This window comes from Panthera leo, chromosome B2 (assembly GCF_018350215.1).
Source record: "Panthera leo isolate Ple1 chromosome B2, P.leo_Ple1_pat1.1, whole genome shotgun sequence".
Classification (NCBI taxonomy): Eukaryota; Metazoa; Chordata; class Mammalia; order Carnivora; family Felidae; genus Panthera; species Panthera leo.
In genome coordinates, this window is record NC_056683.1 from 35048301 (window position 1) to 35073146 (window position 24846).

General features: G+C 55.9%; 3 protein-coding genes and 1 long non-coding RNA gene across 9 annotated transcripts in view; 3 read left to right on the plus strand and 1 right to left on the minus strand.

The window, feature by feature from the left end:
- RAB44 (RAB44, member RAS oncogene family) overlaps nucleotides 1–5338 on the plus strand; it is a 35446-nt gene extending 30108 nt beyond the window's left edge. For 2 of the 4 annotated variants that reach the window (XM_042938585.1, XM_042938586.1), the window contains 2 exons: nucleotides 923–999; nucleotides 2946–5338. In XM_042938585.1, coding sequence (XP_042794519.1) covers nucleotides 923–999; nucleotides 2946–3036 — 168 coding nt within the window. In that variant the 3' untranslated portion in view covers nucleotides 3037–5338. The remainder of the gene's footprint in view (nucleotides 1–922; nucleotides 1000–2945) is intronic. The other 2 variants (XR_006202570.1, XR_006202571.1) reach the window with 2 other exon arrangements.
- Nucleotides 5339–7271: 1933 nt separating this feature from the next.
- Nucleotides 7272–10942, plus strand: LOC122218999 (galanin receptor type 1-like). Its single transcript, XM_042937282.1, has one exon. It carries the CDS (start codon nucleotides 7599–7601, stop codon nucleotides 8655–8657), a length of 1059 nt encoding a protein of 352 aa, XP_042793216.1. The 5' UTR covers nucleotides 7272–7598; the 3' UTR covers nucleotides 8658–10942.
- Nucleotides 10943–12518: 1576 nt separating this feature from the next.
- LOC122219840 lies at nucleotides 12519–13807 on the plus strand. Its single transcript, XR_006202572.1, has 3 exons — nucleotides 12519–12595; nucleotides 12977–13103; nucleotides 13393–13807. It is a non-coding gene; the product is annotated as an uncharacterized LOC122219840 (long non-coding RNA).
- Nucleotides 12590–24846, minus strand: part of CPNE5 (copine 5) — a 93257-nt gene continuing 81000 nt past the window's right edge. For all 3 annotated transcript variants that reach the window (XM_042938589.1, XM_042938588.1, XM_042938590.1), the window contains 8 exons: nucleotides 23162–23223; nucleotides 18267–18313; nucleotides 16524–16705; nucleotides 15559–15686; nucleotides 15222–15324; nucleotides 14542–14599; nucleotides 14023–14096; nucleotides 12590–12808 (listed from right to left, as the gene is read on the minus strand). In XM_042938589.1, coding sequence (XP_042794523.1) covers nucleotides 12590–12808; nucleotides 14023–14096; nucleotides 14542–14599; nucleotides 15222–15324; nucleotides 15559–15686; nucleotides 16524–16705; nucleotides 18267–18313; nucleotides 23162–23223 — 873 coding nt within the window. The remainder of the gene's footprint in view (nucleotides 12809–14022; nucleotides 14097–14541; nucleotides 14600–15221; nucleotides 15325–15558; nucleotides 15687–16523; nucleotides 16706–18266; nucleotides 18314–23161; nucleotides 23224–24846) is intronic.

The window sequence follows — 24846 nt, forward strand, 5'->3', positions numbered from 1 at the left end:
CAAAAATAAATAAACATTAAAAAAATAAAAAAAAATAAAACAGAGCGAAAAGATATATATCAAACACTAACAGGAGTGGTTTATATTTTGCACCTATACACTTTTAGAAACGTTTATTCATTTTTGAGAGAGAGAGTGTGAGCAGGGGAAGGGCAGAGAGGGAGTGGGACAGAGGATCCCAAGTGGGCTCTGTGCGAGGGGCAGGGTGAGCTCACGAACCATGATCATGACCTGAGCCAAAGTCAGATGCCCAACCGACTGAGCCACCCAGGCGCCCCTGCACTTGAACTTTTTGAATGCTGTATTTTCCAGTATTTCGCCCAGTTGAATATTTTTGAAATAAAAAACCCCACACAACTAATGGTTTAAAATGCTCCTGGAGGGGGGCACCGGGGTGGCTCAGTTGGTTGACTGTCTGACTTCAGCTCAGGTCGTGACTTTGCTGTTCCTGGGTTTGGGCCCCTGCACTGACAGCTCAGAGCCTGGAGCTTGCTTCACATTCCGTGTCTCCCTCTCTCTCTGCCCCTTCCCTGCTCATGCTGTGTCTCTCTCTGTCTCAAGAATAAATACACATTAAAAAAAAAAAAAAAAAAAAAAAATATATATATATATATATATATATATTCCCAGGGACATTTCTCCAAGTTGGGACACGGGCTTTCCACCATTGCTCTGTGGGCTCTGGAACGTTTCTGGGGTGGCATCTTTAGCATGGTGGCTGGCCAGGGTGGAGAGGGCCAGTGGGCAGGACCAGGGCTGGGACCAGTGGCCACACGGAGAAGGGGCTGCCTCGCTTGTTGTGGTTGGCCTAGGGACGTACTGGGTGGGACTCTGTCTGATGGCCAGGGCTTTGGCGGTGGGGGCAGCCACCAGGATGCTCAGTGTGCTCCCCGAGGGCACCCATACCCCTGTCTGTCTGCAGGAGCTGGGAGTCTCCTTTGGGGAGTGCAGCGCCGCCCTAGGTCACAACATCCAGGAGTCCATGATGAACCTGGCCCGGTGAGTGCCACCCCGCCCCTCCCCACCCCGAGAGCCTCCTGGGCAGCCTCCAGACCCCTCCTGAGGGAGGGAAGGCCCACTCTGAGGAAGCACTGCGACAACACAGGGCTCACACTCTGGGGAAGGACAGAGAGCACTGTGCAGAGAGTCCGAAGCCAGTTCTACCAACGCCGTTGACTGCATCACCTCCTAAAAGTCTCACGTGCCCTCTCTGAGCCTCGGCTTTCTCCTCTGTGCAGTGTGGTGGGACAGAGAGAGTCACTTTCCTGCTCCCAGCCTTCTAGTAACTCCCACTAGATTTACAATAAAATCCCAATGCCTCGCAGTGGCCTTCCTCATCTCCGGAGCCATCTCCCCTGTCCCTGTGTGTGGGTGTACGTGCACACTCACTCAGCTCCAGCTGTTTAGGGAGGGACCCTCCCTGACCACTCCCCATCCCACCACTATTCTGGATCCCTGTCCTCTGTTTGTGTCTTTCAAAGCCCTTCTTGGGGCGCCTGGGTGACTCAGTCAGTGAAGCATCCAACTCTTGATTTTGGCTCAGGTGGTGATCTCACGGTTCGGGAGTTCGGGCCCCACGTCGGGCTCTGTGCTGACAGTGGGGAGCCTGCTTGGGGTTCTCTTTCTCTCCCCCTCTCTCTGCCCCTCCTCCTCCCCGGCTTGTGCTCTCGTCTCTCTCAAAATAAACAAACTTAAAAAAAAAACCCTTCATGGGGCGCCTGGGTGGCTCAGTCGGTTAAGCGGCCGACTTCAGCCAGGTCACGATCTCGCGGTCCGTGAGTTCGAGCCCCGCATCAGGCTCTGGGCTGATGGCTCGGAGCCTGGAGCCTGTTTCCGACTCTGTGTCTCCCTCTCTCTCTGACCCTCCTCCATTCATGCTCTGTCTCTCTCTGTCTCAAAAATAAATAAACATTAAAAAATTTTTTGAAAAAACAAACAAACAAAACAAAACAAAAACCCTTCTTGACAAATCGTAATCACAGGTGCATTTGTCTGCTTCCTTGTTGCTGTCGGCCTCCTGCACCAGACTGTAGCTCCAGGAGGGCAGGGCCGCGTCTGTTTTGTTCAGCCCCTCCCTCCGCACCCAGGGCCCAGCACATACTAGGTGCCCAAGAAAAGAATGAAATGGGTAAGGCGGACGGGGTACTAGGCCAGATGATCTGGAAGCCCCTTCTCTGACAAAGCAACCGGGGCGAGCTTGCCAAACCACACACCCGATCACACTGTGATGGCCTCTGATCCAAAACTGCTCAACGGATTCCCTCTGCTGTAGAACAGAAGCCCGGGTTCCTGAATGTGGTTTCCAGGCCCCTGGGGGCCCTGACCCCCTGTTGCCTACAAGGCTTCTTTCTGGGCCGGTCAGTCTTTTAGGCTTTGGGAGTTAGTGCAGTGGTCCCCACACAGTAAATATAATCTGAGCAAGTGAATGAACCAATGAGCTTCTTTTATTTCCCCAATCCCCAGCTCTCTTTTGACACCGAGCCTTTGCCCCCTGCCTGGAATGCACCCTGCTTTTCTGCTAGCGAACTCTTGTACTCTGCTGGTCTCAGCTCTGATGCTGCCTCCTTCCTCCGTAAATCCCTGGAGAACCTGGTGTGAGGTCCCTCGGCGTGCTTCCCCATTCCTGGGTTCTGACAGCCCCTTCTCCTCTCTGTCTCCCTTACTACTCAAGGCAAGGACATGCCGGCTTCACTGTCCCATTCAAAGTCCCTTGCACCAAGCCTGGCACACAGTAGTCTGGAAAGGATGCCAGGAAAGAGAGGGCAAAAGTCTCTATGGCCCCATTTTTCCGGTGCCGTGTGGAATGCAGGACGGGAACAGAGCAGGGGGGGAAGAGAGGTAGCTCAGGGGATGCAATCCCCCAGCCCCACAGCTGCACCTGCAGGTCCCTCCCTGCTGCCCCGGCAAGGTGAGACAGAGGACTGATGTCTGGCGTCGTCACACAGGTCACTCAAGATGCAGGAAGACCGTCTGAAGGACTCCCTGGTGGAGGTGGCCCCCAAGAGGCCATCCAAGAGCTCTGTCTGCTGCTTCTGACCATCTGGCCCAGCCAGGACAGGACGGCACCCCTCGGGTTTCCTGTTCCTCGACTCCTGTCCCACCTGCCTGGACACAGCAATGACAGAGACGGCCAGCTCGGATGTTCAGGAAAACCCCTCCTCCGGTCAGGACTCGGATCCCAGGGTAGGGCTGCACTAACTCCGCCCTTTGCACTCTGAAGAAGGACTTTGCTGAGGTGATGGTGGTGAAAACTCTTTAAAGTAAGGAAAAGTCTAGAAAAATGAATGAAGGAAAGCACACCACATTCTTGGGCACACATCTCTGGGTGGTAAAATTGCAGGGTGAATGTGCGGAGGTGTTATTTCCCTTTTTATATGTATTTGTATTTCCAGATCTTCTGCAATGATTCGGTGTTCTTTATATAATCAAAATGAAAAATAAACGCTGAGGAGAGGGAGAGAAACTTCCCTGGGAGCCTGCTTCGGGGCTGATTGCTAACGGATACAGCCTGTTAATGACAGAATACTCTTTATTCAAGCAGTCCCCCTGTTTCGTGCCTGCCAAAGCTGGTGAACCTTGTCCCATTCACCCCTGTTTGCAAGTATGGAGTTCCTTCCGAGCAGAATCCGAGTCTGGGGAAAGAGCAATGTTCTGATGGCCCCTGACAAGCCCTGTTCCTCCTGTCTCCTGTCCCCCCCGCCCCCACTTCCTTTCCCCCAGACCTGACTCTAAAGGGTCATATTCAAGGACCACCCGCTCTAATGCCAAGATGTCCCCTGCTGCAGCTCTCTGCCCTCAGTCGTCAGTCTCTGGGTGCTCTCGAGGTCCAGCTGGGGTGTGGCTGGTGGGGCCTGGGGAGCAGCAGAGACACTGGCCGCGGGTCACTCGTGGGCTCCTCTTTGGAGCTTTTGTAGGGATTCCCAGGATGGCACAACATTTGCCTCCTGAAAGGTACAGCCCCCCGGGCTGCGGTCTCCCGTGCCCTTAAGGAGCTTGTTTCGAGAATCTTAGGGAGACGGCCCCTCAGTGTCGGACTATCTCCCGTCACGTATGTTTGTCGTGGTTGTTGTCCCCGTCATCTTACCGCTAACCGCAATGACACCCACCATGTCCTGCAGGCCAGCGTGTGCAGGATGCAGGGTGCGTAACGATAACTTCGTGATCCTTCAATCCTGGTGAATTCCCCAGCTGAATCCAAGGAAACCCCGGTTCCGTGGGGGAGACAAGCAGAGACAGTTCCAAGAGAAAGAGGTACAGAGCAAGAGCCTGCAGGAGAGGAAGCGAGGGCGGGAGGTGGAAGACAGAGCTTGTCTACAGGTCGAATCAGTCTCCGATCTTGGCCCCCATCCCTCTGCTCGGTTCTGAAAGGGATGCCTCCACAGCAGTGAGCTCTCTGTCAATAAAGGCATACAAGTGGCAGTTGGATGACCCTTGGCAAGAGGCAAGGTGGAAAAGGTTCAGGCATCCGAAGCCACTAAAGGTTGGATCCAATGCCTTTAACGGACCCCATTCAACCTCTAGACAGTATGCAGGATGACTTTGTGATCTAGGCAGTTCTCTTCCTGGCCCCTCTTATGGATTCTTTCTTATCCCCAATCTCTTCTCTCTTCCTGGATCCTGTCAGCCCACAAGTGTCTCCCTGCTCTGAGAAGTTTCTAGATTGTAGTAGGTTCCAAGACAGACAGACAGACAGACAGAGAGAGGTGGGCTGGAGAGAGTGATGTGTGCCCATGGATGAGGGTAGGAGGCAGGTCTTGCTGTTGCTAATGGATCTCTCTGGGGCCTGGGGACCTGGCAGGAACCAACGTCTCTGTCCGGTAGGCCAGCGAGTTAATGAGGCAGGTAAGCAGGGTGTGATTCCTGGGGGAGCCAGGAGAGCGGATAGAGCCCCTGTCCTCTGGGGGACCCCGTACAGAAATAGCCCCCAGGCCTGCCCCTTTCATCTCAGCTCTGCCCCCGCTGGAGGCAGCCAGCTCAGGTTCCCTAGAGGTGGGGTGCCAGAAGGGACCACACACCTGCCCAGAACCTTCTCTTGGCTTTCTCTGGCTAGGTCCAGCTTCTGTGCCGAGCAGGGCTGTGAAGGGGCCGCCAGCCTTTCCTGGTGTCAGAGGGCTCCGGGTCAGCAAGCAGGGCCCAGGAACCTCAGAGCAGCACGAGGCAGGTAAGGAGAGCAGCAGGAGGGGCTCAAGGTAGATTTCAGAGGGAGCATCCAGGCAAGTGGTGAGTTCCCAGGGCACGTCCGCCAAGCAGGCGCTGGTCACAACTTAGCTTGAGGTTGGTTAGGAAAAGGAGGGTGAGGGCGCCTGGGGTGGCTCAGTCCGGGAAGCGTCAGGCTTCAGCTCAGGTCATGATCCTGCGGTTCATGGTTCGAGCCCCGCGTCAGGCTCTGTGACAGCTCAGAGCCTGGAGCCTGCTTCGGATTCTCTATCTCCTCTCTCTGCCCCTCCCTCGCTCTTTCTCTCTCTCTCAAAAATAAATAAACATTTAAACAATTTTTTTAAAAAAGAAAAGGAGGGTGGGACTGGGCTGATGGGGCTCAGGCGGTGGAGGGAGAAGGGGAGGGCAGGGGGACAAACTGGAGTGTGGACAGAGGTGTCAGGGAAGAGAGATTTTTGGAACAGTGGGTGGGCAGGAACAGAACAGGCGTCATTTGCAAAGCTCCTACTTCGCACCAGGCACTGTTCCGAGCACTTAGCTTGTATCACCCCATTCAACCCTCACATCAGCCCTGTGAGATGGGGCTTGTGATTATCCCCACTTCACAGCTAAGGAAAATGCGGCACAGAGGATGAGTCGCTTGTCCGCAGCCACACGGCTAGCAGGTGGTGCAGGGGGGTTTTGAACCCAGGCTCTGGCGGCCACAAGCGCCGCCATGAAGTTACGGAGCTTCTCCTAGGAAGGTACGGACGCTTAGGTGGAGCCGGGGCCGGGGCCCTGGACCCTTTCTTTCCCTCCCCTCGTCTCCACTTCTGTCATTGGCAGCAGGCCTGGGCCGGGTGAATGAAGAAAGGGAAGACAGGGCAGTTAGGGACTGAGGCTGGTCCCTCGGTTCCTCCTCCACCCACAGTTCCCGGAAGGAGCCTGAGACCTTGCAGTGGCGTGGTATTGGAGGCAGAATTCACACAGGCCCCCCTGAGGTCTCTTCTCGGCTGCCCTCGGGCCCCAGAGGCCAAGCAAGTCCCCCAGGCAGGGCTCTGCCGCAGGGGCTCAGGGGACCCCCGGCTCCGAGCCAGAGAGGGGTCTCTCCAGACTCCCCCTGCCCCCAGTGTAGGAGAAAAGGGGAAGGAAAGTAGAATCAGGACCCCACGGAGCTGTCACGTTTGCTGCTGGATCCCTAGAAGCTGGTTCAGGGTAAAGACTCAGGACATATTTATTGAGTTAATGGGCAAGTCTCTTCCCAAGAACGCTAGGGATCCCGGCCTGATCCGCACGGTGGCAGGTGCAGACAGTAGCCCCCCTGGGCTGACTCTGGGATGTCTAGACTCCGCTTCCCAGCCTGGCTCCGGGGCCCCCCATGTTCTCAGCATGTAGGACGCGGTGAGGGGGAGAAGATCCGACACCTGGGGAGCAGTGCCTCCCCCCACCCCCACCGAGTACCCAGCACACAGCCACAGAAAGGCGGTCGTTCCCAAGCTGGTCCGCCCCGTAGAGTCATCTGGAATCTTTCAAAAAAGCCCACATCAATGAAATCTTGTCACTGGGACCCACGCATTAGTATTTTTGAAACTCCTCAGGTGATCCCCATGCACAGACAAGCTTGGGAACCGCTGGCAGGGACTTCACACCTTCTCAAAGCCCTTCCATATGCACTTTCTTACTTGAACCTCGAATTAAAATCTGTTTCACAGGCAGGCAAGGTTTTGTTTAAAAATATATATGCACGTGTGTGCATGCACGCATGCACGTGCATATACATAGACACATACACACCCCCCAAATTCGTTTTGCACTCCCTGCAGAAATTTTATTTATTCATATTTTTAAAGTTTATTTATTTATTTTGAGAAAGAAAGAGAGAGAGCCTGAGCAGGAGAGAGGCAGAGAGAGCGGGGTGGGGTGGGGGTGTTGGGAGGGTAGAGAGAGAGAGAGAGAGAGAGAGAATCCCAAGCAGGCTCCATGCTGTCAGCGCAGAGCCCGGTGTGGGGCTTGAACTCACGAACTGTGAGATCACGACCTCAGCCGAAACTGAGAGTCGGATGCTTAACCGACTGAGCTACCCAGGCGCCCCATCCCCGCAGAAGTTTTAGAAATAAAGAAGTTAAAAAGAGGAGCATGAAAATTACCCTTTTGTAACGGTTACTGTTGACATCGGTTTTATCTTATTTCCTTACTTCTCTACAGTTGAGGAAACTGAGGTAGGGAAACATTAGGTAACTTCCCAAAGTCATGGAGCTACAGCGTAGCAGAGTCGGGACTTGAGCCCACGGTGTAGACCGAGCCCGTCCCATCAGGCTGTTGTGAGGTCTCAGGGGACCGAGGCATGCCAAGGGGGCCCCCTGGATGCAGGGCTCTGGGAAAGGAGGGGCGCTCAGCAGGGGAAGAGGGACACGGCCCTCAGGCCGGTTTCTACACTGTCCTTGTGTGTGTGGAGCAGGAGGATGGAGCCTAGGCTGGAGCCCAACGCCACGTTCACCTCCGGGCTCACAGCCACACCTGAGCGACCGCTCCGTCTCATCTTTGCCGGAGTCTGCGGCCTCATCCTGCTGGTGGGGCTGGTGGCCAACGGGCTCATGCTGGTGGTGGTGGGCCGGGCCTCAGGCGCCCCCCGTCCGCTCCTCGCCCTGACCAACAGCCTCATGGTGAACATCACGCTGTCCGACCTGCTCTTCCTGGCCTGCGTGGTGCCCGTGCTGCTGCTCAGCTTCCTGCGGCCCCACTGGTGGCTGGGCCCCGTCCTCTGCACTGCCAGCCAGGCCACCAACAACGCCACCATGTTCTGTACCTTCTACAGCATGGTGGCCACGGCTCTTCTGCGCCACGTGGCCGTGGCCTGGCCCGACGTGGCCCTCCCGTCTGGCCGGGGCGCCCGCCTGCTGCTCTGTGGGGCCGCGTGGGTCCTGGGCCTCACTGCGTCATTGCCTACCTGGCTGTTCCAGAGGGTGGTCGTGGAGGAGGGGGCCGTGGGGGCCCCGGCCTGCCTCTTGCTCCTGAGCCCTGCCCAGGCCTCCTGCTACTTCAGCCTGCTGGGAGCCCTGGCCTTCCTGCCTTGTACGCTGGGGCTGGGCTGCTCTTTCGGCCACGTGGGCTGGCTCCTGCGGACACGGCCCCGTGGCCCCAGCGGGGAGAGCGTCCGGGAGCACCAGGAGAACGCAGGGCTCATCCTTGTGGTGCTGGTGGTCTTCGTGCTGATGTGGGGGCCCTGCTCTGTGCTGGGCTACGTGGCAGCCGTGGGCGGCCTGCCTGCCACACCGGTGGCTTTCGTGGCGTCCAGCCTCTGCACCATCCTGGCCTATTCCAACTGTGCGGTCAGCCCCATCCTCTGCTTCTACCTCTCCCGCCCCTTCCGGGCAGGGCTCAGGGACCTCTTCTGCAGGCCAAGGGCAGCCAGGCACCCTGGGGGTGTGGGCGGGGCCGGTATGGTGATGGAGAGCATCCAGCCTGGCCTCAACCCAGGTCCTGGGAGGCCTCTGGGGTCTGGCGAGGGTCTGAGAAGATAGGCTGACAGGAGGGCTGAGAGTCAAGAGAGATGGGAAGACCCTTAGCGACGTTAGAGCCGGTCCCCTCCATTTTACCAGTGGGGACCCTGAGATCCAGAGAGGGCAGGTGGCCCAGCAAAGGTGAGACAGCAACCAAAATGGCAACTAGGTTGATGCTCCCATTCCACCTTGGGACTCAGATACCTGTAGGCTCTACTACTTTCTAGTGGTGTGACCCTGAACAAGTCCCTTAACCTCTCCATGGCTCCGTCTTCTCATCTGGAAAGTGGGATGATGGTAGCACCTTCTTCACAGGGTTGTTATAAAGATACTCGTAACACACATAGAGTGCTCAGAACACCTGCTGCTTCATAAGTGCATATGAGTGTTGGTCATCGCGATTATTATCATCATCATTTTATTTTTACTAATTCAGGGGCACTTGAGGGGGGTGGACAAGAGATCGGTAAAGGGACTTCCAAAGGCAGAAGTGTGGAGGGGAATGACCTGGGGAATGACAGTCCAGGGTCCTTAATCCTGAGGGCCTGTGGAGCAAATAGGGGTGAGGAGGGAAGACAGCTGCACCCGGGGTGGGAGCCCAGAGGCCAGGAGAGCCTTTCAGCTGCCTCTCCCTCCTCTGCCTGCCCTCTCCTAGCTCAGTCACACACACCTCTCAGCCCCACAAGGGAACACAAAGTCAACTTTTGTGCCGTGACTTTCTGAACGCCCTCCTTTCTTCTCTGTGGTTTCCTTCCTCTCTCCAGAGAAATTAAAGGTCCCCACCTTTCCTACCCAACCTCCTCTGAGAAGCTCCCAAACTCCATGCCCTGCCTCTGGCCTCCTGGTAGCAGGCCTCAGTCTTCTGTGTTAGTGGTGGAACCAGGGAGGTGATCTCTACTTAAAGCCCTAAGAATGTTCAACGTTTTCTGCTTGGTAACAGTGTTACAGCTAAACACACACACACTCTCTCTCTGACTCCATGGTCAAAAAGCTTTGGAAACACCGGATTGAACCAAGTTAAACTGGTCTCTTTGCTGCAGGACTTATCAGAGCCTTGAATGCCCCAAAGGCCACTGGGATTCTCTGAGAGGGGCTCAGAGTAGGCAGTTCCCCAAAATCCATGCCAAAAAACCAATGTTTCATGGGCCATACCTTGAGAAATAACCCAGGAGAGAAGCTACAGTGTCAAGCTCAGTAAAGATGCACTTGGCCCCCCTTGGGCAGTGGCTCTGAGACTTGATTCCCCTGCCAGGTGGGCATCTCTGCTTGATGCTTTCCCACAGACGTCCAAGGTGAGGCAAAATGGGTCGCTGGTTATGGGAACTTCCCTCTTCCCAAGCTATGACCCCACCCGGTTCCCACTCCAAGCATATCGGAATGCAAGTCAGAGGGTGATCTAATTATAGGGACAGCCATGAATCAGCTCTAATTTACTATAAAATCATAAGAAGTAAGTCCCCAACTTTGGTATAATTAGTCCCAAATTTCTTGTGATGTGCAGATTGGGAATGGCTGGCTGGAGGGCTAATCTGAGAGTGAGCTTGCCCAGAGGAGGGGAGAAGTCCCCTTTCCCTGCGATCCTGGGCTCTGATGGCCACAGGGGTTGATAGATGAAGAGGGACACGGAGGGCAGGGGCTGCCCTCTGAGGGTACAACTGTGTGTGAATCAGTGTTTCCAAACTTGAGCGGGGCCTGGCGTGAGTGCTAGGTAAATACTTGTTGAGGGATGAGTCAGTGGGTGATCAAATGTAATAAACTGACCCACCTGTTTTTGAGAATAATCTGATCATGTTATTCACCTCTCTCACCTCCTGACTCCATTTCACTCAAGAGTAATGCTAAAGCCCTAACCACGGCCCACAAGGCCCTATGCGCTCTGGATTCTTCACCCCCCTGATCTCACCTCCTGAACTATCTCCCCACTTAATACAGTTCCAATCACACAAGCCTCCCTGCTGTCCTTCACATGAAGTATGCTCCTGCCTCAGGGCCTTTGCACTTGCTGTTCCTTCTACTTGTCCTTGGATACCATCGTGCCTCCTTCTCTCATATCCTTAGGGCTCATTTCAACCTTCACTTCCTCAGAGAGGCTCTCCCTAACCACCTCATTAAAATATCACCCTGTCCCTCTCTAGCCCCTTATTTTCTGTTCTTTGTTTTTGTAACTCTTATCACCACCTGAAATTAAGTTATCTACCTATTTAAGTGCTTACTGGGTTTTCCTGTCTTATTTATGTGTTTGTTGTAAGCTCCATGTGGAGACGGGGCCTGTGTTTTGTTCACTGCCGCATCCTGAGTGCCCAGCACAGACCCTGGCACATAGTAGTTGCTCAGTAAATCTTCATTAAACAAAAGAATGGAAGAAAGATGGAGAGGAGGACCTGGACTCTGTCGAACAGCAATATATTTTCTGTTTTTCACAGGGAAAGGAAAACAAGAAACTTTAGTAAAAGAACCAAATTTACTCCAGTTTAAGGCAAATTCCACACAGAGACTGTCTCAGAGACGGGCACAGGACCAGACAGCATAGAAACACCACCATCATGCATGACAGGGAGGGAAGCGGCATTGGGCAGCAGACGGGCGCGGGGGGAGGGGGGGTGGCGCCCAGGCATGGGATGTGCAGTGGGCCTCGGAGCCTCATGCTGCAGGAGGGGCTGGCATGCATGACCAAGGCTGGGCAGCTGGTTGGGCCCAGGGGTGAGATCACCTGTCTCACCTTCCCCACAGCAGGGGCAGGAGCTTGGGCTCAGACACCAGAGCCCAAGGCCGAAGGACTCAGGTGGATCTGGGGTGACAGGATGGAACAAGGTGACCCCAAGGGCCAAGACGGCCTGGGGTAAGGGGTGGCACTGCTAAGGAGTGGGATGGGGGAGCTGGGCGTGGCATGAATGGACTCTCAGGACATCAGAGCTGAAGGTAAATCTGGGACCATCTGGTCAACCCTCTTGACTTACAGATGTGGAAACTGAGACCCAGAAGGCAGGAGGGCCTTGCTTGGGTTCCCACGGGCAGCAGCTAGAGGCAGGGCTTGAACCCAGGACCTCTATCTCTTATCCCCGTGGGTCAGAGGGGCAGTGTAGGAGTGCTGGGGCTGGACTGCTCCTTCCAAGGCCTCCATGGGGGGTAGCAGAGGCCTAGGCTCCAGGGGCCCCAGGCAGCTCTGGCAAGAGGAGGGGATGCCTGGAATCAGAAGTCAGCTGTAGAGATGCCTGTGGGTCTACACCAAGGAAAGGCCTGTGGATCTGTGTATCTAAAACCATGTCCTTCTGGGCTTGAGAGGCACCAGAAAGGACCCCGTGCCCAAAAGGCCTCCATTCCTAGCCCACCATGCGGCCTACGGCCTCCCCTCACAGCCTCCCCTGCATGGGTCCGCAGGGCTCCCAGAGCATGCAGGTGTCCCTGGGAAGGGTCACATGTTCAGGCATCCCTGCAAACCCAGCAGCCTCACAGGGTTCACTGGAAATAGGGATGGGATAGATACTGGGGTAGGAGGGCAGGGGCCAGGTATAGAAATAGACACCACAGGAGGAGGGAGGCCCAGTCCAGGCTTCACGGCCATATAGGAGCAGACGGGATTGCCAGGTGGGCCGAGGGGGATCTCAATTCTCCTCACTGTTAACACCTTCCTGGCTGGGCCAGAACCAGGTATCGGGGGGGGGGAAATGAGAAGGGCAGGGGCCCAGAACCTCACCTCCACCACCTGTACCCTCCCAATTCCCTGGGTTGGGCCATAAGGCTAGGAAATTAGAGAGGAGTCTTCAGAGGCCCCGCCTCCTGCTGGCCTCCCAGGCACACATGTTACAAAGGCTGGGCGGGGCAAATTGCAAGAGACCCCGCCTATACTTCCCCCCGCTGGGCGGGGCAAATTGGAGACCCCGCCTACACTTCCACTGGCCTCCCCGGGCCCCAGCCGCCCGCCACAGGCCAGGGGACTTCTTCGGGAAGAGGGCTCAGATGTGTGTGTGCAGGGGGGAAGCAGGGGGCGTGCGGGCTGGGGACTGTGGGGGCGAGGGCTCTGGGGCCGCAGGCGGGGGGCGCGGGCGGATGCCCTGTGACTTCATGTAGGACACCAGCTGGTCAGGGATCTCGGCCAGCACATCGCGGGCCAGGCGGGCCATGCTCAGCACGTGGTTGCCAGTGCGGTCCACGTAGTCCCTGAAGGGCACGAACTGGCCAGAGGAAAGGCAGGGTCAGGCAGGGTCTCCGGCTGGACCACAGCCCCCACATCTCCAGGCCTGGGTTCCTGTCCTATTCCTCCTCAGCCGCGGCCCTCTGCACTCACCCCCTCCCCATGGTGGTGAATTCTCATAGCCCCTGTTCTCTCATTCACTCAACAGATTCGTACTGAGTATCTACGTCATGCCAGGATACATCACCAAACAAGAGCACTTAATCTCTGAAGTCCTGGCACCAACACAGGGACTTAGCCGGTGCTCAGGAAACGCTGACTGAGCCCCTTGGCTTGTAAGAGCGGGCCTTCCCATCTCCCCCCACCTCTCTCTCTTTGGCTCCACTTCTCTTCTCTCTCGCGCTGACACCTAAAGTCAGGCCCCTCTGACTTCCTCCCAGGCCCCTTGAGCCCCTCACCACCCCTTGAATGCCTCAGCGCATTCCTGGCTCTAGGCGTTTCTATGCAAGGGTCCCCCCTCCCAGATTGCCCCTGCTCTGAGGTCTAGCCTCCTCTCTTTGCTCTCTACCCCTGGAATGAACCCTCCTCCATCCCCTCCTTTTTTTTCTTTTCTTTTTAATCCAGGGGTTCTGGAGAATGTCAGTTTTTATTCCCAATCTCCTAAACACTACGGACTCAGTCTGCAGGAGATTCACAGACAGAAGTGCTTACTAAGGTGCATTCTGAGGCTTGACTGGGCAGGGACACCCTGAGGACAAAGACCTGTCTGCTCATTACATCTGCCATCCTACATGGGATGTTCAGACAGGGCTTCAATTAAGCAAGCACTGCCCTTTCTCGGAGAGGGCGGAGAGGGCCGCAGCAACACTATAGACACCGCCCCCCCTTCAAGGGTTTGCCCTCCCACTGGGAAGGCGGCCCAGCAGAAGACAATGGAAGGTGCAAATATCAAGTGTGAGTGCTCTGCATGCAGGAGGCCAAGGAGACCTGGGGGCTCAGGGAGAGCACTGGCAGAGCATTCTGGTCGGGGTAACAACATTAGGGGTGAGTCTCAGACATGGGAGAGAGGGGTCCAGCTGGGGGAGAAGTGTGACCCAAGCACTGATTCCCGCTCCCTTCTCCGGTGGCCAGGCCACTCTGGGGCTCTCTCCAGGGCCCCTTTCTAGAGAAGTCTCTAAAAGGGGGGTGTATAAGGCCAGCCTGGCTAGAGGGGCTCTTGCATCTTCCTTGGAGCAGGCAGGATTTGGGTTTCACCTGGACAATGTCCCGTTCTGCCAGCTTCCCCCGGGAGGAGATCCGCACATCATCACCATCCAGCTCCACCATGGCTGTGTGAGGAGAGGCATTGGGGGTGGGATGAGTTAATGGTGGGCACCTGGGCCTGGCACACCAGTGGAACTTGTCCTCCAATCCCAGGCCAATCCAAGACAGAGACCGTCAGACCAGATCCCCATGTTAGAGATGAGGAAACTGAGGCCAGGAGACAGGAGGAGCCCAACCAGGTGAACCCCTGGCTTCTAGCCCAGTGTTCCAGCTCCCCCACCCTCCCCAAGCTCCCAGGGTTGGAGGAGGGAGGAGTGACTGGGCCTCCTCCCCACAGCCTTGGGATGGGTACACAGCCCGACACACCCTTCCCTGTGCAAACAAACACACCCTTACACCCTGTGCTCACCCAGACAGTCACACCCACCCATGAGCTCTCACTCTTTGGGGAAGGGTCATTCCCAAGGGCCTGAAGCCTCTGGGGGAATACCTGGGGGGATGGGGACTTACCGTCGAACTCCGCCTGGCCCACGCCAATGATGATGATGGACATGGGCAGTTTGGCAGCCTGGGAGATCATGGGTAGGGGCAGAAAGGGGTGGGTCAACAGAAGACAGAAGGAAAAGAGAAGAAATGGAACAGAAGGATGGAGACACGCAGAAACACAGAAAAGGGGGGAGGCGGAAGGACACAGACAAAGGGAAACCAAGGTGAGGCCCCAGAGAGGAAGAGAGGGTCGAGAGGGTGAAATGGGTCACAGGTCTGCTTCTATGAGACACCCCCATCCCCACTTCTGTCCCTGGGCCACCAAGTGGGACATCTTTTATGTGGGCAACTAGGAGTGCCAGCTGGGGTGGGAGTCCCTTATACAGGGAGAACACCCAGTAGGGGGAGCCATGTTCCTGGGCCTCCCCCACTCTGGGCTCCCGCTGGACCTGGCCAGGCTGGGCTGGGGTCTGGGGCAGCAGTCCTAGAGATGGGCTAATAAGGGAACCATAGGCATCTAGAGGGAGTGGACCATCTAGGGTGGGTGCAGAGATCATCTGTAGGACCCTTCCTCAGCCGGTGCCCCCTCCGCCCCCCAAACCCCACTGCGTGGAAAGCCTCGTCCCAAGGGTTCCTCTGAAGCAGCGGGAAGGCATGCCCCCCACCCCCATTTTCCTCCCCCTTCCCCACCCCCCCCAGCTCACATTGACGATAGCCTCCTTAGTCTGTGCCATGTCCGAGATGACCCCGTCCGTGATGATCAGCAGCACCGAGTACTGAGAGCCATCCTGCACTGCGGCCGCGGTCCTGGGGTGGGGTGGGGGCTGCTATCTGTCTGGCCCGCTCGGTGTCCCTCCCCGCCCCCCCACACTTTGGTGGGGACGAGCCTTTAGCCGGAGGGGAGTCTCTTTAGGGTCAGAGCTCTCTGAAAGGCGGGTCGACGGGAAGAGACACCTCCTCCCACCTTCCCAAGAGGACAGGGGTGGGCACGAAGGCCGTGTGAAGATGTTGGGATGGGCGTCCAGTGGCCCCGGCACTCACCTGGCCACGTGGGTGACCACAGGGGCGAAGTTGGTTGGGCCGTAGAGCTGCACCGTGCGCAGGCTGTGGTGGTAGGCCTCCAGGATGCCATCGATGCCGCAGCAGGAGGGGTTCTCCTGGTTGCCGTTCTGGGGGCACCGGGGATGGGGAGGTTGAGCTCAGGAAGGAGGGAGGAGTGGGAAGGAGGGCAGCCAGGTGCTCTGCTGGCGGTGGGGGGGTGTACAGCCAGGGAGGGGGAGGCCAGCAGGTCTGGGATCTCCTAGACTCTTCTCTGGTGGGGGGTAGGGGAAGAGGAGGGAGCCCCAGGGCAACACGTGCTCTGGGTGAGCAGGGTTCCGACCCGCCCCTTGCACCACTCTTTGTACCTGCTCAGGCGGCACCCCCTCCACGAGAGCCCTGGTTGCTTCCCTCGGGGGGGCCCCCTGGGCAAACCACTCCGTCCTAAAATGACTGCAGGGTCTGAGTGGCTCTGGAAGGGCCAGCCAACTAACCTGTCCTCCCGTGTCCTGTGCCTGGCACAATTGAGCGTCCCCAGCTCGTGGGAGGGAGGGAGAGGAGGTGGCCTGAGAAAGCATCCCTCAGGTCCCCCATCGCAGCACTAACTCGGGGAGTTTCTGGAATTACCTGTAGTTGCCCATACCCAACGCACACCCCCTTTACCCTGATTTCTGGGGTTTTGGTGGGGGTAGTTCGGCCACGTCTCTACTCCACCTCTACTCGGGTCTTGTCAGAAAAAAGAGGGCAGACCCCACTGCGGGTGGCATCAGACATGGAGGGGAGATGCTGGTGAGCCAGCTGGGGAGTGGGCTTCTGGAGGCCCTGCTACAAGTCCCCCTACACACAGCAGGCAGCTTACCGCCCCCCCACCCCCCGCCCAAGGGCTGCGCGGATGTCCCCTTGCCCCAGGCTCGTCACCACGCCCCAAACCTGGTGGGCCCTCAGCCTGTCCTCCCAGGACCTCCTACCAGCGGGAACTCGTGGGACACCCTTCCATCAGGGGGTAGCTTGGCCCCGAAGCCAAGGGCAGGGAACATCTTGTCGCTGTCATAGTGCTGGATGATCTCCCCGACGGCAGTCAGCGCCAGTGCATAGGCGTTCAGCTGGTAGGGGCTCATGTAGTGCAGGGACGTGGACTGCGAGGGGTTCCCTGCAACACGGGACACGGGAACATTTGCTGGTGTCGACACTCCAAGCACCCCGGGCTCAGAATGCAGTGGGGGGTGCCCAAGGCACCCCTAATTTGATTTATTTATCCTTGACTCCTTTCTCTCTTGCCACACCTTCAATCCTTTAGTAACTCCTGGTTGCTAAACCTTCAAAATATATGCAGAATCCCACCTACTGTCCCCAGCTCTGTGACACCACCAGCCACTCGCCTGCAGGACGGCAGCAGCCCAGCCCAGCTCTCGGCCTCTGCCCTGGGGACTGCCGTCCAGCCAGACGAGCCTGTCAAACCCCAGGCAGCTAGATCATGCCTCTTCTCTCCTCCAAATGCTCCCATGCTCCTATCCCACCCAGTCCCAACCGGGGCGGGGGGCGCCCACAGGCCCCACGGGGTCTGGCCTCCGCTTACCTCCCTCCTGGCCTCCTGCCACCCCTGGCACCCCCTCCTGTCACCCACTCAGGCCTGGCCCCTTACCATCCCCACCTCAGAGCCTCTGCAATGGTGGTTCCCTCTGGGACACTTTTCTATAAATGTGTACATGGTGTGTGGTCTTCCTGAGCAGACTCCTGAAAATTACAGCCTCCCCCAACGCTCCCTGTCCCTCTTCCTGCTTACATTTTCTCCATAGCCCTTGTCACCACTGACAATGCCCGCATTTTACCTATTTGTTTATTAATGAGGGGCACTCTGGCATAGACTGCCAAGGTACAGATCCTGTCTCTATCTGTGTGCTCGTGGATGGTTCCTTAACCTCTCAGCCTCAGTTCCTCGTGCGTAGAGTGGGGATAATAGTCTCACCTCCTGGGATTGATGTGAGGAGTCGTGATGTGTTACTGGAACTCTCCTCATTGTAATGACAAGGCCCCTTCCAGCTCTGACTTCTACCACTCTAGGATGCTAGGGCCCACCTGAGGAGTCCAAAACCTGGGCTCCTTCTGACAGACACGGAAATGGGCACTGAGCACCGCTAATGGAGGTCCAGACTCCAAGGAAGGTTGTGAAGTTTCTAACAGTGTAAAGTGGGGCACTGATTGTTCCTGGTGACTTGGTCATAGCCCAACCCTGGAGAAGGTCAGAGGAGGGAAGGGAGCTGGGACAGGCCCAGCGAGGGTGGGAACTGGGGCTCCTGCCCTCGCTGAGGACCACAGAGCTCTGCTCGGCCTGAAAGTTGGCCTGCACAAAGGATGTGAGATTTAATCCCGTGAGGAAACACTTTTTCTCCATGTGCTGTTTGTGGGCCCAGAGTAGCACTGCCCTATCTTTGCAGGAAGACTGGGTGCCCTCAAGGGCAAGGCTGTGCCTCAGGGCACATAGGTCCAGAGCCCAGATTTATTAGACCGTGGTCCAGTCTGGGGATGCCTTCGCCATTTTGATTATACTTTGGCTCTCCAGGCTTAAGTACCTTCTTTTTGGTGAGGATGAGGCCAGAGAATATGGGAGATCTGGCTCCCAGCTAGGGCCAACTACCACAGCTCTGAAAAGTGCCCCCCATCCCTTTCCAGCCCCAGCCCCACGCCAGCTCCTCTGCCCATCCCCCACTCACCATTGGAGGCCGTGAAATCGATGGCCACCGTGAAGTTGATCTGGGTCCTAAAAAAGGAAGAGGAGCAAGGGAGTTAACTGGACAGGTGGCAATCTGGCTTCCACCCCAGCCCCACGGCTTGCCAGGCATGTGGCTTTGGTGGAGTCCCTTGTCTTCCAGCTCTGGAAAACAGGGATAGTAATGCCAGCCACAGCCTCCCCCCAGAGGATTGTTGTGAGTATAAGAGGTAGGCAGTGCGAAAGTTCTTTGAGGATGATTCCTTTCCATGTGGACACCTGGTGACGATGACTTATTTATTCTCCCAACCCTGCACCTGGGCCCGCCTGAGTTAGGTGAAGTAGGGTCCCACTGTGTTTCTGGTTCAAATTTGGAGTCAGATTCGGGGTTCACGCTTACTTGACAAAAAAAGAGAGACAGAGATATTGTGCATCTCTGAGGGAAGAACAACACCCCACTTATGATGCTGCCTTGCCAAAAGCTGGAACGTGAATCCTACTGAACTTCCAGATCTCCCAGTTGTTTACAGGAAATACAAGGGACAGAAGAACATATTAAATTACAGCAGGGGGATGCAGCCAGAAAAGTCAGTCTGGGGGCAGCAGTGAGGAGTCCAGGGCCCCTGCAGACCTCATGAATCAGAATCCCTTGGCGGGGAGCAGGAATCTGTTTCAGCAAAGCCTCAGGTACTTGGGGGAATCAACAGATAAAAAGAGAATTAAGGGACAAACGGACCAATCACAATATATTGATCTTACCTGGATTTCTGATTCAAACAAGCCAATTAAGTAAGACAACGGGGGAAATTCGCACACTGAAAAGGTCTTTGGTATTAAGGAACTGTTTGATTTGTAGGTGTAATTATGGTATTATGGGTACATTTTACAAAGAGAAAGTTCTTGGGGCCCCTGGCTGGCTCAGTCGGTAGAGCATGCAACTCTTGATGTTGGGGTTGTAAGTTCGAGCCCCACGTTGGGTGTAGAGATTGCTTAAAAATGAAATCTTTAAAAAAAATAAAATAGGGGCGCCTGGGTGGCTCAGTCGGTTAAGCATCCGACTTCAGCTCAGGTCATGATCTCACAGATTCGTGGGTTTGAACCCCACGTCGGGCTCTCTGCGAACAGCTTGGAGCCTGCTTCAGATTCTGTCTCCCTCTCTGTCTCTACCCCTCCTCCACTTGTGATTTCTCTCCTTCTCTCTCTCTCTCTCTCTCAAAAATAAACATTAAAAAGTAAATATAAATAAAATCTAATTTCTTTTATTAAAAAAAAGAAAGTCTTTAAATTTTAGGGGTGCCTGGGTGGCTAAGTCGGTTAAGCATCCAACTTCAGCTCAGGTCATGATCTCACAGTCCGTGGGTTCGAGCCCCGCATTAGGCTCTGTGCTGACAGCTCAGAACCTGGAACCTGCTTCGGATTCTGTGTTTCCCTGTCTCTCTGCCCCTCCCCTGCTCATGCTCTGTCTCTGTCTAAAAAAAAAAAAAAAAAAAAAAAAAAAAAAAAGTCCTTATATTTTAGAGCTATATCCTGAAGTATTTGGGGGAATGAAATATGATGTCTGAGATTTGCTTCAAAATAATTGGATGAGGGGCGTCTGGATGGCTCAGTTGGTTGAGGGTCTGACTTCAGCTCGGGTCATGATCTCCCAGTTTGTGAGCTGGAGCCCCACATCAGGCTCACTGCTGTTGGTGTAGAGCCGCTTCAGATCCTCTGTCCCCCCTCTCTCTCTGCCTTTCCCCTGCTTGCTCTCTCTCTCTCTCTCAAAAATAAACATTTAAATTAAACTAACTGGGTGAAAGGAAGCATGCATGGAACAAGGCTGGCCAGCAGTTGGTAACTGCTGAATCTGGGTGAAGGGTACTTGGGGTTTCATTACGCCTTCTCTCTACTTTTGCATGTATTTGGAATTTTTCTGTAATAAAAGGTTTGGTTTTGAGGCTTCAGATTCAGGGGGAAGCTTTCTGAGGGTTTGGCTGTTCTAGGTTCTGTGCTAGATGCTGACAGAACAAAGCCGACAAGGGGCATCTGGGTGGCTCAGTCGGTTAAGCGTCCGGCTTCAGCTCAGGTCACGATCTCACAGTTTTTGAGTTCGAGCCCCGCATCAGGCTCTGTGCTGACAGCTCGGAGCCTGGAGCCTGTTTCAGATTCTGTGTCTCCCTCTCTCTCTGCCCCTCCCCTGCTCACACTCTGTGTCTGCCTCTCAATAATAAATAAACGTTAAAAAAAAAATTAAAGAACAAACCCGACACGATGTGAACCCCTGATAACATCTAGTCTCATGGTTCTAGTGACCACAGAGTCACCAGGGGAATTTGTTTAAGAAGAAGGTCCCAGGGCCCCACTCCAAAGGATACCAGTTCATTTGGGTCTGAGATGGGGCCCCAGAATCTGCTTCTTCAACAGACATTCCCTGCCCTCATCCAGGGATGGATTCTGAAGACGGGGTTCTGGGATCACACCTGGGGACACCCTTCTGGTGGGTCCCAGTTGGGGTGATGTAAGATGGGGCAGGGCTCACTTCATCTGCATTTAGCAGACAGCACCTCTCAGAAGCCAAAGCCCTCTCCCCACCTGACCACAGATGAGCTGCTGCTCACGGGACCATCGTCCCCTAGGAAGGATGAAGGACACGGTTAGCAGGAGACCCAAGCCAGGGTCTGCTGGCCAGAGACGGTCCAGCCCATGCTCTTTCCCCTCGTCTGGTGCCTGGAGGCACAGCATCCAGTGGACCCCAACATTTGCGAGAGATGCAGCCACCAGGAGGCAAGAGCCTGGGTCCCTCACTGACTGTAGAGCGTCTCACCCATCCCTGCCATCCCATGAATGAAAAATAAACCGTTGTTTGTATTAAGCCTTGAGGTCACAGGATTATCTGTTATAGCAGTTGACCTACCCTATTCATCTCTTTGTGGTCATGTCTCACTGGGGAATAGACAGATCGTGTCTTTGTTAGAGGAAGGGAGACACTTGGAGGGTAAGAGCTCTGCTCCCAGGGCCACTATTGGGAGGGTAGTTCCGGTCTATGGGACCACAGCTGAGGGACACCCACCGGCCCGGCTCTTCCAAATAAGGATGAGGGGAGAGGCAAGCCTCATTCCTTAACTGGTCTTCCCCTGCTCTGGGTTCTGAAAGACTCAGGGAAGGAAGGGGCTGGAAAGCAGGTACATTTAGGGGACAGCTGCTCCCTGCGGGCTCGCCTCTCCAGCCTAAGGGCAGAGCAGGGCAGAAGGCAGGCTGCTGAGCAAGCAGCTCCCTCTGACACCGGGCAGAGGTGGCCAATCCCTCTCTCCAGGTCCAGAGAGGATCCCGGGACAAGAGCATCCATCGGCTGCCTGCCTGGACACGTACCTGGAGCTCTCGCTCCCTGGAGCCAGCTCTCTGGCTCAAGTCTCTGGGGAGGGCGGAGAGAGGTGTGGGGGAGGGCCAGGGAGGCGCCAGCAGCCTCTGAGGGCTCCTCCATGAGACATCGCGGCACCCAACCCTTTAACTCCACTGTCTCCGCCTGCATCACACCCCACCTGGTAGCTGTGAGGCAGGCAGGGCCACGATTATTCATTACTGTGGAAGAAATGCAGCATGTGGCGACAGAGGAACCCTGCTGCTGGCTGGGCGTGTGGCCACGGGCAAGTTATGTAAAATGGGAGATAATCATCCTCACCCTGCCCACTGTGCTCTGTAAATTGGGGGCACTATGCAAATGAGGAGAAACAGGATGTGGACTGCTTGAGAATTAGCAGGTGCCATGGAATGCTTGATGGGATAGAGAACAGGGCAGTTTTGATGGGGGATGGGAGCAAGGGCAGGGTCTGGAGTAGGTTCAGAGGAGAGGCGGGGGCGGGGGGCAGTGGTGGGGGGCCCTCTGGGTGACCGCAGGCAGGTGTGTGCTCAGTGGGTAGGAGAGCTCGCAACCTTGAAACCAGTTTCAAGGCGACAGGGAGTGGTGTCATGGGAGAGTAAGTGTGGCTTCCCAGGGCCTGACTTTTCCCTCTGCCCTGGAGAGCCCGGCAGCCAAGTGCCCACTTGGCTGGGATGAGCCTTTGGCACCTGCCCTGTCTTCTTTCCAGACAGGTGTAGTCACTCACCTGCCAGCACCTGTGGGCTCTCGGCTTCCCACACCCTGACCTGGCACCTGTTCTGGCAAGGAGCACACTAACCTCACCTTGGAGTCAGACTCTCTTTCCGCAAGCTGTTGGCTGGAGCCTCCAGGCTTCCCTGCCTGCCTCGGCCTGGATGCCAACCCCTCTGGCTCTTTCTGCTTCTTACACTCGTGTCTGACCACCTGGGACCATCTGATGGCTCAGCCCCCAATGCCTCCTGTCCCTTGTATGTCCTTGATGACACTGAGCAGGTTAATCTTTGCCCCCCCCCCCCGCCCCCAGCCTCCCCGAAAGACCAGGTATCAGCAGCTCAGAGAAGGAAGGACCATTAGAATTCACTTGACTCCAACTTCTGTGTGTGTAAAGGAGGAAACTGATACGAAGGGAGGGAAAGCGACCTGCCCAAAGTAATGGGGCTAAATTAGCAAGTGGCTAAGAAGGGCCGAGAGCCTGGGCCTCCTAACTCCTAGTCCAGGGCTCTTTCCACCGCCTCCCTAAGCCCTTAGTTCTCTTTGCCACGGAGTCCCTACCACCTCCGGATCCCATCCCTGCAAGGGAACCTGATGTGACCCAGGCTGGAGCCTCCACAGCTCAGGAGCCTCCTCTCTGGCCACTCAGGATCCAGGGACATGCACGGCTCCGGGCGAGTTGTTTGAGGCCAGAAATGGGCGTTTGCTCAGGGCTCACAGGCTACGTCTGGGGCCTCAAAGAGGCCAGCGTGGGGCTAGAGCTGCTCATGTCGATGGGTGGGGCCCCCTTCCTCTCCCTGAAGCCAAAGAAACCGGGCTGGATCTCTTCTCACCCTCCTTTGATGTAGTCAAGAAACGTGCACTCGGACTCCACCGCAAAGGAAAGCAGCGTGACCTTGAAAACAAAAGGCAGCTTGGTCAGCGGGGAGCCCAGGGTTGGGGGGAGACGGTTCGCTGAGAGTCAGGGGGCACACAGCAGGCCACTTCTGCGGACCCCACTGCATACAGTACCCACAACGACCCTAGAAGTGCAGCTGTGGTCCCATTTTATAGCCAAGGAAACTGGCTTCAAAGAGGTCATGCCATCTGCCCAGGACACGGCTGAGTGAGACTGGAACCCAGGTCGGTCTGACTCCAGAGCCTGCACTCTTGACCTTGATGCCAAACTGCATCCTAGGAGGGCCCTGCCTCTGTCACTGGGGCACAGGGGTCAAGCCAAGAGCACGAGTTTCCCCTAAGTGGACACCGATGTGGAGTGTGGAGGGCAAGGGGGTCTTCCTGACACAGGCCCGAAAACCTGCCAAAGCCGACTAGCTCCACCCTTCCACGTCCTGCTAACTGTCGACCTAAAGCACCCCTCTTTGGTCTGCGCTTATCTTAAACCTTACTTGTCCCGACTCATCCCTCTGGTGTCTCGTGATCCCTGCCTTCTCAGCCCTGAGACCCTCATAAGCAGCCTGTTCTTTCCCTGGAGGTACCTGACGGGGGGCCCCCCTTCAGAGCAGATGCCTTTCGACCTATGCCTCCTGGCGGCTTTGGCATCAGCTCGGCCAAGACAGGCAGCTCCCTGGCACCTCGCTACAATAATGATTTAGGATCATGGAGACAAGTGAAAGCCTGGCTGCCAAAACCAATTAAATGAGGCAAGACTGGGGCAGGGGACCTATCACCTGTGCCAGAGAACTCTACCCTAGAATTTGGGGAAGCCCCTACTGGTGCAGATTCTGCTATCGTGACCAACTCTCTGGGTAGGCCAGGGAGGGCCTCTGCTTGACATCAGCCCAAATAATGGGAAGGTCTGTGGGTGCTGAGCCGGGCCTCGGAGACCCCTACCTGCTGTGGTTATGGTGTCAGGCACCCGGACGGACGAAGCCTCCTTTCACTAGCAGTGGACCATGGCAGTGGCCTCTACCCTGGCCAGCGGTCACCAGATGACCAATGATCATCTTGCAGCCTGGGTGGGGACCCCCAAACCAATTACATCCGTTTTGGGGGTAGGGCTCTTGCCCTGGATCTTTCTGTAGCTCCTCACATGAGTCTAACCGACAGCCGGGGTTGAACCCCACTGCCCCCCACAAGGCTCTGGGCTGAGGCAGCTCCCTAACCTGCCTGACCATACGGATTCACCCAGGGACTTTGTTGCTCAGAGTGTGGTCCCTGGACCAGAAGCAGCAGCAGTAGCACCTTGATGCTGCTTAGAATGCAGACATGCAGATTCGTGGCACATTAACAAGATTCCCCGAAGATTCTGCACACAGGAAATTAAGTATGAGAAGCCCTGTACACGGGTTCCCGGGCCTCCTGAAATGGAACCCCAGAGAACTGGACAGGGCACGGGCATTTTAATAAGCATCCTGGACCCTGACTGATTTGTTACGGTGAAGACTGACCTGAAACAAATCATGTCCCCTCTCTGGGCCTCAGTTTCCTTATCTCTGAGAAAACGGAACGAGATCGATGGTTTTCAAACTTTTTTTTTTTTTAGCAGTACCTCTGAGATTTCTCAGCTGGGGAAGGT

Coding starts and splice junctions, on each gene's coding strand:
- LOC122218999 (XM_042937282.1), top strand. CDS start 7,599: ATGGAGCCTAGGCTGGAGCCCAACGCCACGTTCACCTCCGGGCTCACA.